At 40.9% G+C, this 13666-nt stretch overlaps 2 protein-coding genes across 3 annotated transcripts in view; both read right to left on the bottom strand.

The window, feature by feature from the left end:
* The window catches only part of LOC134347094 (isocitrate dehydrogenase [NADP], mitochondrial-like), a 70937-nt gene extending 67363 nt beyond the window's left edge, over positions 1-3574 (bottom strand). Inside the window, exon 1 of one of the 2 annotated variants that reach the window (XM_063049217.1) lies at positions 3385-3574. In XM_063049217.1, coding sequence (XP_062905287.1) covers positions 3385-3472 — 88 coding nt within the window. In that variant the 5' untranslated portion in view covers positions 3473-3574. The remainder of the gene's footprint in view (positions 1-3384) is intronic. The other variant, XM_063049218.1, reaches the window with a different exon arrangement.
* Positions 3575-7581: 4007 nt separating this feature from the next.
* The window catches only part of ptcd2 (pentatricopeptide repeat domain 2), a 40005-nt gene continuing 33920 nt past the window's right edge, over positions 7582-13666 (bottom strand). The window contains exons 10-11 of the mRNA XM_063049220.1: positions 9603-9716; positions 7582-8740 (exon numbers count right to left, since the gene is read on the bottom strand). Coding sequence (XP_062905290.1) covers positions 8516-8740; positions 9603-9716 — 339 coding nt within the window. The 3' untranslated portion in view covers positions 7582-8515. The remainder of the gene's footprint in view (positions 8741-9602; positions 9717-13666) is intronic.

Genomic DNA, 13666 nt, shown 5'->3' with positions numbered 1-13666 from the left:
TAGGAGATAGTGTTCCTCATTAGCACCAATATGGATTCAAAACTGAGATCCATAGATTCATGGATATTAGCGATTCAAAGGACAAGGCTTTAGATAGTGTTGAAGTAGAACAGCAGCCTATGATCCTGTTGAATAGGGACCAGGCTTACACAAAAGAACAAACTGTTGGAGGAACTCAGGAATGGAGCAGGTTTATTTATTTACTTACTTAGCGATATAGCGCGGGTTTGGCCTTTGAGCAGTGCCACCCCAGCAACCCCAACAACCCCAATTTAATCCTAACTTAATCACGGGACCGTGTACGATAATCAGTTAATCTCAAACACAAGAAAATCTGCAGATGCTGGAAATCCATGCAACACACACAAATTTCTGGAGGAACACAGCAGGCCAGCCAGCATCTATGGAAAAGAGTACAGTTGATATTTCAGGCTGAGGTCCTTCATTAGGTCTGGAGAGAAAGATGAGAAGTCAGACTAAGAAAGTGGGGGGAGGAGAGGAGGAAGTACAAGGTGGTAGGTGATAGGTGAAACTGGGAGAGAGCAGGGGTGAAGTAAAGAGCTGGGAAGTTGATTGGTGACAATGTCGCAAAAACAAAGAAGCTGGTTGTGGATTACAGGAGGAATGGTGACAGACTAACCCCTATTGACATCAATGCATCTGGGCTTGAGAGGGCAAGCAGCTTCAAGTTCCTTGGCATCCACATCACTGAGGACCTCACGTGGTCTGTACACACCGGCTGTGTGGTGAAAAAGGCACAACAGTGCCTTTCACCTCAGACGGTTGAGGAAGTTTGGTATGGGCCTCCAAGTCTGAAGAACTTTCTACAGGGACACAATTGAGAGCATCCTGACTGGGTGCATCACCCAGTCAGGGAACTGATTAAGGGAACTTTATCACAGGATTCTGCAGACAGTGGTGCGGACAGCCCAGCACATCTGTAGTTGTGAATTTCCCATGATTCATGATATGTACAGGGACAGGTGTGTAAAAAGGATCATTGGGGACCCAAGCCATCCCAACCACAATCTATTTCAGCTGCTACCATCCGGGAAGCAGTACCGCAGCATAAAAGCCAGGACCAACAGGCTCCGGGACAGCTTCTTCCTGACTTGAGTGTACTGTTCTATTTATTATAAATTACTATGATTGCACATTGCACATTTAGATGGAGACATAAAGTAAAGATTTTTACTCCTCACATATGTGAAGGATGTAAGAAATAAAGTCAATTCATTTCAGTTCAATTCAATTCAATTCAGATAAAGGGCTGGAGAAGAAGGAATCTGATGGAAGAGGTAGAAGACCATGGAAGAAGGGGAAGGGGAAGGAGCACCAGAAGGAGGTGATGGTCAGGTAGGGAGATAAGGTGAGTGAGGGAAACGGGAATAGGGTACCCTAGGGGGTGGCAATTACTGGTGTTACGAGAATACACATAAAATTAAGATGTTTGCTGGCCTGGGCTAGCATCAGTGGCATCAGCAGTTGGTCTGCCACCTGCCCTCAGGGGAAGGAGAGATAAGGAACAATGGAGCAGCGTCTGGAGATGTGTAATGAAGGAACGGGGGAGAGAGAGCTGTCTGGAGCGGCTCCCCCTTTGAACCCTGAACTGTTTGAAGTGATGGACAGGCGATGCCCCAGCAGGGGGGATAAAAAGGGACCGGTTCGCTAAGGCAGGACACACGCCACCCGAGGTAACGAGACCCTGGAAGCGGTACGCTTCTCACGAGTGGGTGAGAAGTACCAGACAATGACCAGGGTGGAAAGGTACGATCAGCGGGAACCCGGTGTGTGTCCGCCCTTGCCTGGGTGCCGGGTTCACTGCAGAGGATCGACCGCATCTGGAGGAGGGGTCACAGTCGGTGACCTCAGGTGACATCACCAAGGACCCGCCCAAAAGTTGCTTATGAGCCATCTCGCCGGTCTGTGAGTGAAGCCGTGTCTGAATGATCAGTTGTTCCTGTTCTCTCTGTCTCTTCCCCCACCTTGTCCATCGCCATGGCAACGATTACTGCGAACTGAACTACTAACTGGACTGAACTTTGAGTCATTTTGAAATTGGTCATTTACCCCTAGACAACGATAGAGCTTGATTGATGCTGTTATCTTACTTCTGTGCACATGTGTGTTTATCATCACTGAACTGTTGCATTTATTATCCTTTCGATTACGGTGTTGCTTGTTTCTTTAATAAAACTTTCTTAGTAGTACTCCAGACTCCAACTGAGTGATCCATTTCTGCTGGTTTGGCAACCCAGTTACGGGGTACGTAACACTGGAAGTTTGAGAAATCAATGTTCATGCCATCAAGTTGGAGGCCACCCAGATGGAATACAAGGTGTTGCTCCTCTACCCTGCACGTGACCTCATTGCGGCAGCAGACAGTCAGAATGGGAATGGGAAGTAGAATTGAAACAGGTGGCCACTGGGAGATCCTGCTTGTCTGGCGTAACTCAGTACGTCTTTAGACTGTGGGGGGGAACCACAGCACCCAGGGAAAACCCACACATTCCACGGGGAGGACATACAGTACAGACTCCTTACAGAGGGTGCCCTGAGCTATAACTGCTACACTATGGTGTCCACCCACCGACTTCCTCCAGCAGTTTGGGGTTTTTTCCACTCCAGATTCCAGCATCTGCAGTCTCTTCCTTGTGTCTCCTGATCTGCTTCAACCAAACTACAGGACTGGGCAAGAATTCCCAGAACTGATGATTAACCCAGACCACAGAGAAAATTCAGTTGGATTCAAAAATTATTTATATTAAGTTCCTATACGTCTTTGAGTATTTTTGTTAGTGATCATAAAACAAATGCTGCGGATGTGAGGAAGAAGTGGTTAAGAATCATTTGATTGAGAAATAAGGGAGTTCTTTTTCTATCTGGCTTTCCCTACCAGCAATAAGTACAAGATGCTGGAACTCACGCAGTTAAGAACACTTCATTCAGTAGCCATATTGCATACCTACAACAGAGCAAGTCAATTTAAAAGACTTTTCCCGTGAATAAACAAAATGTTGGCGAAATGCATTCTTAGGAAATCAACCCACACGGACAAAGTAGAATAACCTGTCGACATCATCGCAATTGTCAAAAGCATCATTGCAAAAGGGAGGGTGGGAATTGGTCTTCAAAGGAACTCACAAGGAATGTAAACGAGAACCTTTCAGTTTGCAAAAACCAGTACAAGGAACAGAACAGCAGGTGACGGAGCCTCGTGGATTTTACTGAGCTCAAACTATTGACAAACGAATTGCCCAGCGTCCCAGGCAACGCCAGCAATAACTTCACGCACCAGCAGTCACGGCCCGAATTGATAAAGCCTGTGTGGGGTAACTAAGGTTTTCCAGAAGCTGTTGTTAAGCAAGTATCGAGTTCACTCACAGTCTCTTCGCGGGACGCTGCCGAAGGCCGGGAGTACCCGCGCTCCATTCCTGATCGAATAGGGCACAATCTTTAACAACCCGGCCATCGCTTCGGATGTGTGTGTGGAGCAGAAAGAACTTCACACGCACACTACGTGGAGCGGGCTCGTGACGTACTCCCAGTGGATTTCGGAATAATCCCTGGGTGTGAGTTTGCTGAGAGAAATTCCGGCTCAGACTCTGCGCTACCTTTCAAATCTGATTGGTTAGAAGAGATGTGCTTTGCATATCCTTATCATTCAGGTCCTGTAGAAGTCGCTTTCCCAATTCTACCCCTAGACACAGCACTTTCAAGGTCAAGATGTTGGATATCACAGGCAGATCGAACCAAGAGTTGGCTGCTATAGCGTATTTTCCCTTATGTGCTTTAGCTAATGGGCATGTACAGAATATACCTTATCATGATATATAAATATATATATACATACACACACATACATACATACATACTTCCCCACTGCATTACTTGCCTTAGCATAATGGTAGACTCTTCAGATGGTGGGGCATCAGGTACCCAAAGATGACCATGGAGGAACCTTGGGTATTGGGCCACAGCTTTCCCAAAGTTGACATACCATTCATATGTTGAGTCAACACAGCTGAGAAATGATAGGCACATAACCATGTTTCTTTCTTCTCAAGTCTTGCCTCAATGGCTGAGTATCCCCAGCATTTTCCATGTTTCCTTCTTAATATCCTATTATTGAGCCAAATAGCCACGAGCATCATTCCAGCCTCAAACTTTAAGAGCAATTAAATATTACAAAAGTGTCATAAATGTGCATTCCACTTTTATTTTAGCAAAGATATTAGGAATTTTCAGCAAGGTTATGCAGAGATTTAAAAGAACTGAAACCTTGGCACCTAGTGTCACTTTACACACATACCATTAGTCTATCTACACCCAGTGGTCACTTTATTCAGTACAGGATAGGAACCTGGTATGGTCTTCTTCTGCTGTAGTCCATCCACTTCAAGATTCAACATGTTGAACACTGAGATGCTTTTCTACACACCATTGTTGTAACACATGGTTATTTGAGTTACTCTGGCCTCCCTGTCAGCTCAAACCAGGCTGATCATTTTCCTCTGACCCCTCTCATTAATAAGGCAATTTCACCCACTGATGCCACTCTTTTTTTTATTTTCTCTCTTTTTTGACCGTTCTCTGTCAATTCTAGAAACTGTTGTGCATGAAAATCCCAGAATAGCAGCAGTTTCTGAGATACTCAAACAACCCTGTCTGGCACCAACAATCCATGGTCAATATCACTTAGATCATATTTCTTCCGTATTCTGATGTTTGGTCTAAACGACAACCGAACCTCTTGACCATGTCTACATGCTTTTATGTACTAAGTTGCTGCCACATGATTGTCTGATTTGCATTAACAAGGTGAATAAGTGTACCTAATAGTGGCCACTGAATGTATATAAACTAACCTTGTATACAGCCACACTCAACAGTTACTTGTACATTGTATTTTATAAGATTGCTTTTATATTTATATTTTTTTGTTTTTATGCTTATTGTGTTATTCATGCTGCATCTGATCTGGGGTAACAATCATTTTGTTTTTCTTCATACTTATGTACTGAAGAATGACAATAAACAAGCTTGGAACCTGGAATATTCACCCTGAGGTTCCTGTCTTGCATTTGTGTAAACACATTATAAATTCCACCCAACTACACAGGCACGAGAATTCCCAGTATCAAAAAGGAAGAAAGTAATGTTAGGCTAACTGTATTTCGAGCTCCCCACTTGGAAAATGGTCTCCTTTACTCATTAATTTATTTAACTTCAGTTAACCTCTTCCACAAAAACATTAACTCCCATTTTAAACAACTGTCCTCTTTAATATACATATGGGTACAATATTAGATGAATAATTCAATTCCAAATCCTTAATGTAGCCTCTGGATAGTATAAATGTAAATTCAGTACATCTAGATTTTTACTTTTAAACTGTATGTCTATGGGGAAAATATGGGTCACTAATCCCTCTTATGGAACAAAATCTGTTGCTTTTATCTTAAGCCTTAAACTGTAACGAAAACCAAATTCCCCCGGGATCAATAAAGTATGACTATGACTATGACTTATCTTCACTTGGCTCCAAAATGACTTTAGTACTGATTCAGAACTGCCACCTACATTGATCTCAAAGTTCAAAGTTTTGTTTCGTGGCTGCCTGTAAGGAGACGAATCTCAAGGTTGTATAAGTTATACATAACTTGATAATAAATTAACTTTGATCTAACAAGCCATTCTCTGAAGCTAACCATTCCAATTAAATATTTCAAAAACTAATGGACTCCCCAAACTTGACCAGTACATCAGATTTGTACTGAATGAAAACTTCGTCAAAATGGAAGTCCTCAAGAGTCATTGTAACACTGGTTGAACTTTTCCACTAACTACTCAAGCACCAGACTGAGATTCACACTTTCAGCCAGTTCCAGACATCTTCATTGCCTTTATCACCAAGAGAAGAGACAAATTAAACATCAGAAAGGAGGGCCCCTGCTGCCTTCAACTTCAGTTCTGTTCCAGAGATTGCTCTTTGTAGAATGTTGAATTATATCTTTAATAGTATATGTCCCATGTACAATGATAGCTGATGTATCAAATCAGTTATTGTTGTTAGATAAAAATCTATAAATTGTAGAAATGGGAATTTGAAATAAAGCAGAAAATGCTGACAGCACTCAACAATTGTTCTCACCATCCCCCTGCTCTAACCTTAAATGCAGCTTAAAACATGCTTAACTCCTTTCAGAGATGCTGCCTGTTCTATTTCCAAATAGGTCTGCTTTTATTCTGTATCTGCATTCTCTTTCCCAGAACTTTTAAGAACTCCCACAAGCTGACCTCCACACCTCATTCCTTCTTTGCCTTAACACACACAAAAATGTTGGAGGAACCCAGCAGGTCATGCAGCATCTATGGAGGGAAATAACAGTCAACAGTCCTGATGAAGGGTCTCGGCCCAATATGTACATAGAGGGTCATTTCCCTCCATAGATGCTGCCTGACCTGCTGAGTTTCTCTAGCATTTTGTGTTGCTCCAGGTTTCCAGCATCTGCAGAATCTCTTCTGTCTCACTTTTTGCCTTGGTGCATTTTTAAAATTACTTTTGGATATTTGCTCTGAATTGGTTGCATTACCTCTTCAGAATGATTATCATGCTCAAAATCATTTCCATTTGCAGCAAATGTAATTTTAACATCTCTTTTGACTGCCTTTTCCTTTAGGGTACTGAATGCAGTGTCATCTCAGTTGAGAAAATAATGAAGGCCAGAATCAAAGAATGGCTTTTGATTAGCAGTTATGCACACATAAAATGTTGGAGGAACTCAGCAGGTCAGGCAGCATCTACGAAAAGGAAGAGGGAAGAAGCCAGAACAAAAAGGTCGGGGGGGGGGAATGGAGTACAAGCTGGTGAGTCTGGATGAGTCTGAAGAGTCGGAGGGCAGGAGAGATCACAGAGGGGGTAGCAGTGAGAAAGGGTCTCACTGAACTCCTGTTAAAGAGTAGATGTAAACTTCAGGGTAGGCACACGTCCGAGAGACTTGGAAAAGGGACAAAGAGCTCCATTACAAAGGATGATAATAGAGATTATTAGCTGCAGTGTCTGAATTAACCTCTACTAATCTTAGCTGGTCTCAGTACATACTGCTGGCTGATTCTACAATTTATTGTCCAGTTACTATGCAATGATAGACAATGAAATAAAAAAAAAAGCAGTTTTAAAAAAACTGCTCTCTGATTAGAGCATCTTACAAGCAAAATACCAGCATATTGTCCAAATTATAGAAAATTTATTTGTATACCATTGTAACTGTTGTTTTGGTTGAAAAGAATCAGAAAAATAAGGTTTTTTTTACACATGAAAGCAAAGTCTGAATAGTCTTTGTGCACATAGATTTCAAACTTCAGTTTCCTTTTAAAATGTGCAGGATCTGTTTTATTTCAGTTCCATGCTATGACACCAAGGACACAAAAGATAAAGTATGAGTTCACATACAGAGGATATTGCAATATTTTATTGCACATTATTTATAAACACTGCAGAAAGTGTTATTGGTAATCTTCATCACATTACCTAACAGAGGATTTCTAATGAATTGAAATGGATTTTGCTAATTTGGATAAAGGATACAATTGAATGCAAATCGTAGTTTGAAAACAATTACAATGCATTGTCATTTAAAGGAAAACAGGGAAATCTCTAAGCTTATCAATTGTAATAAAAATGTTGGATGAGGTAGAAGAGGCTTATTTCTGGTTTATACTTATGCCAACATTTTTGATCACATTTAAGTAAGAATGCTAACAATTCTCACAAACTGGTGATAAGGACACATAACAGAAATCTGTCTCCCTTTCTCTCTCCACGGATTACACACAACTTCTGGAAATTTTCCCCAATACTTCACTCTCATGGCCATGAAATACCATTTGTTTCAATCAAAGCAGGAAAGTAAAGTGAAACAATGTTCTAAACCTGTTGAAATACCCCAAAATAGGAAATTATGCTAAAAAAAACACTAATTACTGTATAAGTTATTTCTGCAAATAAAGGCGGCTCAGCTCTTTTCTACCTGCAGTAAGAACAACTCTGTCAGCATTGTTATAACTTTACAAAATTCGTGACCAATCACCTAGAACTTCATTGTTCTTTTGGGGCAAGGCTATGGCTTCTGTTTTAAATTGAATCACAATAGATAATGAATTACCACCTCATTAATAAAATGTGATAAAATATTCTCAATTATTTGCAAGGTCTCTGGATATACAAATAGAAAAGCAATAGGTTTGGTTACTGCTTTTTCCTCCTACATCTTACTTAAGGTAAAATATAACTATGTGGTTATTCATTTGAAACCTTCTCATAAATGAAGATCAATATTTCCACTTAAGGTAACAATTACAAGATCTGTAAAGAAACTAAACTTAATACCTTTCACGTATGCTTTATACTGTTTAGTGTTAATTGAACCAAGTCTTTGAAACAGTTGTTTCAGGTGAGCAAATGGATACCACCAATTTAGAAAGGATGCAGAGATTGCATAGTCCATTCCTGTTACTCAGACAGCAATGCTGACCGCAGAGGTTTGAAAGTCCGCCGGCTAATTTTCCTTTGATCTAGCAAAGGGTTAAGAAGTTTCCTTCCAACTGGTGTTTGGCAGAGTATGTCATCGAGACTTAGAGCTGTGATTTGTCCAGATTGTTGCAGTAATCCATAGATATCCTCATACTGGCTCTGTAGCTCTGTGCTGCTCTTCATGGCTTCTTGGACTACAGCCATCTTGATGAGAAGTAGATTATGGTTATTGAAAGCCATGACATGCATGCTGACCACAAATATTACTATATTTGTTTTAAAAATGCCTCTCATTTTGCCATATTCAGTGATGAGACTAAATGCAAAGTGTACTTAATCATATTCACCAGCAATACTCAATCATTCCCATGGAATAAATATGGTCCTCAGGCTACTCCTGACTTAGCCCACTGTGGTCCACCACAGTCAAGGATGTAGATATGGCAGCAATACATAGATGAGTGTGTCAAGGGAAAGGATCCCCAGGAGAGTTGGTATGTGGATCATATGAGAGGATGTGGTGGGTGGGGTGGGGAGTAAGATGGTCAACAATGAGTGCAGTCTAGTGGATGTTGGTGACACTTGCAGGTGGATAGGGGTTGAGAGTCTGGTTGGGTGGGATGTTCAATGGGTCCGGCAAATGACTAATCAGTAGATATAAATACCCGACAGTCCATCACTACATTTAACATCGATGGACAGGACTTGAGGAAAACAAAATGACCCAAGGTTCTAGTAGTCTTAAAATTACCAAGGAAATCCATGCAAGTTGACATCAATTGAAGAAAGAATTGGACTCAAGCACAGGAATAGTGTACAGTGAAATAACCCCCTCTCCCAAATATATAGACAAGACTGACCTTTAAAGAAGAAAATTAATCCTCAAGTGCCAAAGTTACCAGCGAGTCAGGTATTTATTGCCCTTCTGCTGTGGCAGTAGACCACTATACTTTTTGCGAATCTATTCCCCCAATATTCTTAAATAAAATATTCTAGGATTTTGTCCTAAACAGTATTTAACAATTCAGTAAGTTAGGATAATACATTTGTCAATTTATTTTCTTACCACTTCTTGTGAAAAAGACACTTTCTTCACAAGTTTCGAGACACTGCTTCCAAGCGCTGCCTCCAAAGCAGAGATCAAGTTCTGCTGTTCTCCTGACAAAGCCAGTAGATAGACCTGAACAAATATTGCCATTGCATTTGATATGGTGTTCAGCAAAACATGTTCACAATTGAAAGTCCAGTACAAAAAATTTTGAAGTCCTCAATCAGATCATCCTTTAAATTTCTAAACTCAAAGCACTTAAGGCAGTATGATTCTGGTGGATTTATGCAGTGCTATGAATAATGGCTACCAGTGTCATTAGAATAAAAAATGAAAACTCTTCAGAAGTACAACATTGGCAGTAAACATCATGATGGTGTTGGAGCTCAACACCAGCTCCATAGCAAAGAAAGCCCAGCAGTGTCTCTACTTTCTGTGAAGGCTGAGAAATGTCCATCTCCCACCACCCCCATCCTCACCACATTCTACAGAGGATGTATCGAGAGCATCCTGAGCAGCTGCATCACTGCCTGGTTCGGAAATTGCACCATCCAGGATTGCAAGACCCTGCAGCGGATAGCGAGGTCAGCTGAGAAGACCATCGGGGTCTCTCTTCCCACCATTACAGACATTTACACCACACTGCATCCGTAAAGCAAACAGCATTATGAAGGACCCCACGCACCCCTCATACAAACTCTTCTCCCTCCTGCCGTCTGGCAAAAGGCACCGAAGTACTCAAGCTCTCACGACCAGATTATGTAACAGTTTCTTCCCCCAAGTCATCAGACTCCTCAATACCCAGAGCCTAGACTGACACCAACCTACTGTCCTCTACTGTGCATACTGTCTTGTTTATTATTTATTGTAATGCCTGCACTGTTTTGTGCACTTTATGCAGTCCTGGGTAGGTCTGTAGTCTGTTGTCTCGTTTTTACTGTGTACTATACCAGCAGTTATGGTCGAAATGACAATAAAAAGTGACTTGACTTGACTTGATATGATAATGTCCTGATGTTGTGAAATATGCATTGTAAATGGAAGACTTTTCATCTCTTTATTGGATCATGAACACTACAATTAAATGTTTCTGACAGCCCAGTCGAATCAGGAACAAGACAGGAGCCCCCCAGGTCCATGAGTAGAAACTACAACAGGAGATAGTAAATGCATGTCAAAAGGGCATTGTTACAATAGTCATGGGGTGGGGGGGGGCGCGGTTTCAATATGCAGGTAGATTGGGAAAATAAGGTTGGTGCTGATTTTGGGCCTCAATTGAGAGTAGTTTTAGAATGCCTATGAGATAGCTTTTTGGAGCAGCTTGTGGTCGAGTCCACTAAGGGATCAGCTATTTTGCATAGGGTGTTGTGCAATGAACTGGCTTCGATTAGTGAGCTTGAGAATATGGAACCCTTAGGAGTCAGTGGTCATAACATGATAAAATTCTCTGCAATTTGAGAGGGAGAGGCTAAATGTATGTCTTACAAAGGAGTAAAGTGAGTTACAGAGTTATGAGCGAGGAGCAGGCCAAAGTTGACTGGAAAGAGGCACTAGCTGGGATGACAGCAGAACAGAAATGGCTGGAGTTTCTAGGAGCAATTCGGAAGACATCAGATAGATATATCACAAAGAAGTAGCAGTATTCTAAAGACAGGATGACACAATCATGGCTGACAAGCAATGTTCCCTCTAATTTTTAGTAGTCAGTGTGTGCAAAAATCTTATGTTATGCAATTTTTTTTTCCTGTGACAAAAGTATGTGCACACTGAATGCACACATCGCAGAGTTTAAGTAGGTTTACAAAATATTTGGCATAAAACTGCACAGGGTAACAACAAAATAACATACATATTTAAGTCACTCGGTTATTTTTTTTTCTCTCTCCTGTCTTTGGCATTTACCCATTCTTTGTAAACTCTAACTAGACTAATAGAACTTCCATCCAATTGAAAGCTTTTGATTCTCATTAATATATCCAAATGACATCACCTAAACAGTTTCTCAGCTTGTTTCTGAGTTGATTCATTAGGCTAAAACCTCACTCACAGTCCGCACTAGACGCAAGAAAGGTTCCCCCAATGTTGATCAACTGTGCAAGGTCGCAAAACTCTTCATTTTCAAGTACAAATGCCACCATTTGAGCAAAGTTTGAAATCAGTTTGAATTTAAATTTTTCTTGCACAGAAAATTTGAAATCATTAAACTATTACAGTATTTTCAGCTAGAAAATCATGATATTTTAGACATAAGGCATTAACTTGTTCATTGCCAAGTGTGAAATCACAATCTGCAATTGCGGAGAAATCAAAAGCTGACCATTCTTGTACCTCATCTTCAGGAAACCTTTCTTCTAAATGAACACAAAGACTATTTATAAAAGTCAACAGTGAACTTGTATCTACTATGACGTTTTCTTCACATTTTTGGCTTAGCAAAACTTTAACTTTGTCACTCCACGATACATTGTCTCCCAGATACTGCTTTCTTATCTTGTTAATTTTGCCTCGCGCAAAATGAAGTGAATCAATAGGTGTCAGACCACTCTTTTGCAGAGTCTTGCACAGTGCAGCCAGTTCATCAAAGACATCACTTAAAACCAGTAAAGCTACTTTGTATGTGATGTTTATCAATTTCTTGTGACAGTATTTAGCCACAGGGTCATTTGACTGATCGTTTTCAATAAAAACTTAGCAAGCTATCTACAAGATTTGAAACAGATCTTTGTAAACTTTACGATATGAACACTGTCCGCCAAAGATGGCTGCCGCCGTGATGCAGCTGTACAAATCGGAACAGGAAAGGTGAGGTGACGTAAATCAGTAACGTGCATTGTGGTATTTGAAAAACCGACTAACTAGTTAACAGCAAACAACAGGAATTCTGCAGATGCTGGAAATTCAAGCAACACACATAAAAGTTGCTGGTGAACGCAGCAGGCCAGGCAACATCTCTAGGAAGAGGTGCAGTCGATGTTTCAGGCCGAGACCCCTAGAGGAGCTGCCTGGCCTGCTGTGTTCACCAGCAACTTTTATGTGTGTAACTAGTTAACAGAAACATTTAGCTAAAAGATTATTTTCGGTAAGTATAATTATTAATTACTACATTATTTTAGGTAACTAATCTTCTGTACGCACATTAATTTCCTTTGTGCGCTGGTTGAAAACTTGTGCGCGCGCACACACGCACAGCTTAGAGGGAACCTAGCTGACAAGTGAAAGCCAACATTAAAGAAAAAGAGAGGACATTAGTGGGGAGTTAGTGGATTGGGAAGCTTTTAAAAACCAACAGAAGACAACTAAAAAAGCTATAAGGAAAAGATGAAATATGAAGTTAAGCTAGTCAATAATAAGAAAGACGATACCACAAGTCTTTTCTTCAGATATATAAAGAGTAAAAGAGAGGTGAGAGTAGGTATTGAACCACTGGAAAATGATGCCGGAATGGAAGATGAATTGAATTAAGTATTTTGCATCAAGTCTTCACTGTGGAAGACACTAGCAGTATGCTGGAAGTTCGAGAGTGTCAAGGGGCAGAAAAGAGTGCAGTTGCTATTGCTGGGGAGAATGTGCTTGGAAAGCTGAAAAGTATGAAGGTAGAAAAGTCACCTAGACCAAGTGAACTACACCCCAGGGTTCTGAAAGAGGTAGCTGAAATTGTGGAGGCATTAGTAATGATCTTTCAAGGATCAATTGATTCTGACATGGTTCCAGAAGACTGGAAATTGTGAATGCCACTCAACTCTTCAAGGGAGGGAGGCAGAAGAAAGGAAATTATAGGCCAGTCTGCTTGACCTCAGTAGTTGGGAAAATGTTGGAGTTGATAGTTAAGGATGAAGTTTTGGGGTACTTGGGGGCACATGATAAAATAGGCCAGAGTCAGCATGTTTTCCTTCAGAGAAATTCTTGACTGACAATCTGTCAGTATCCTGAGGAAATAATAAGCAAGACAAAGGAGAATCAGGGAATGTTGTGTACTTGGATTTTCATAAGTCCTTTGACAAGATGTGCACATGAGGCTGCTTAGCAAGATAACAGCCCATGGTATTGCAGGAAAGATACTGGCATGGATAGAGCAATGCCTG

The sequence above is a fragment of the Mobula hypostoma genome, chromosome 5, assembly GCF_963921235.1.
Source record: "Mobula hypostoma chromosome 5, sMobHyp1.1, whole genome shotgun sequence".
Classification (NCBI taxonomy): domain Eukaryota; kingdom Metazoa; phylum Chordata; class Chondrichthyes; order Myliobatiformes; family Myliobatidae; genus Mobula; species Mobula hypostoma.
Note: the sequence above shows the minus strand (reverse complement) of the source record. Positions and strands in the feature narration are given on the sequence as shown.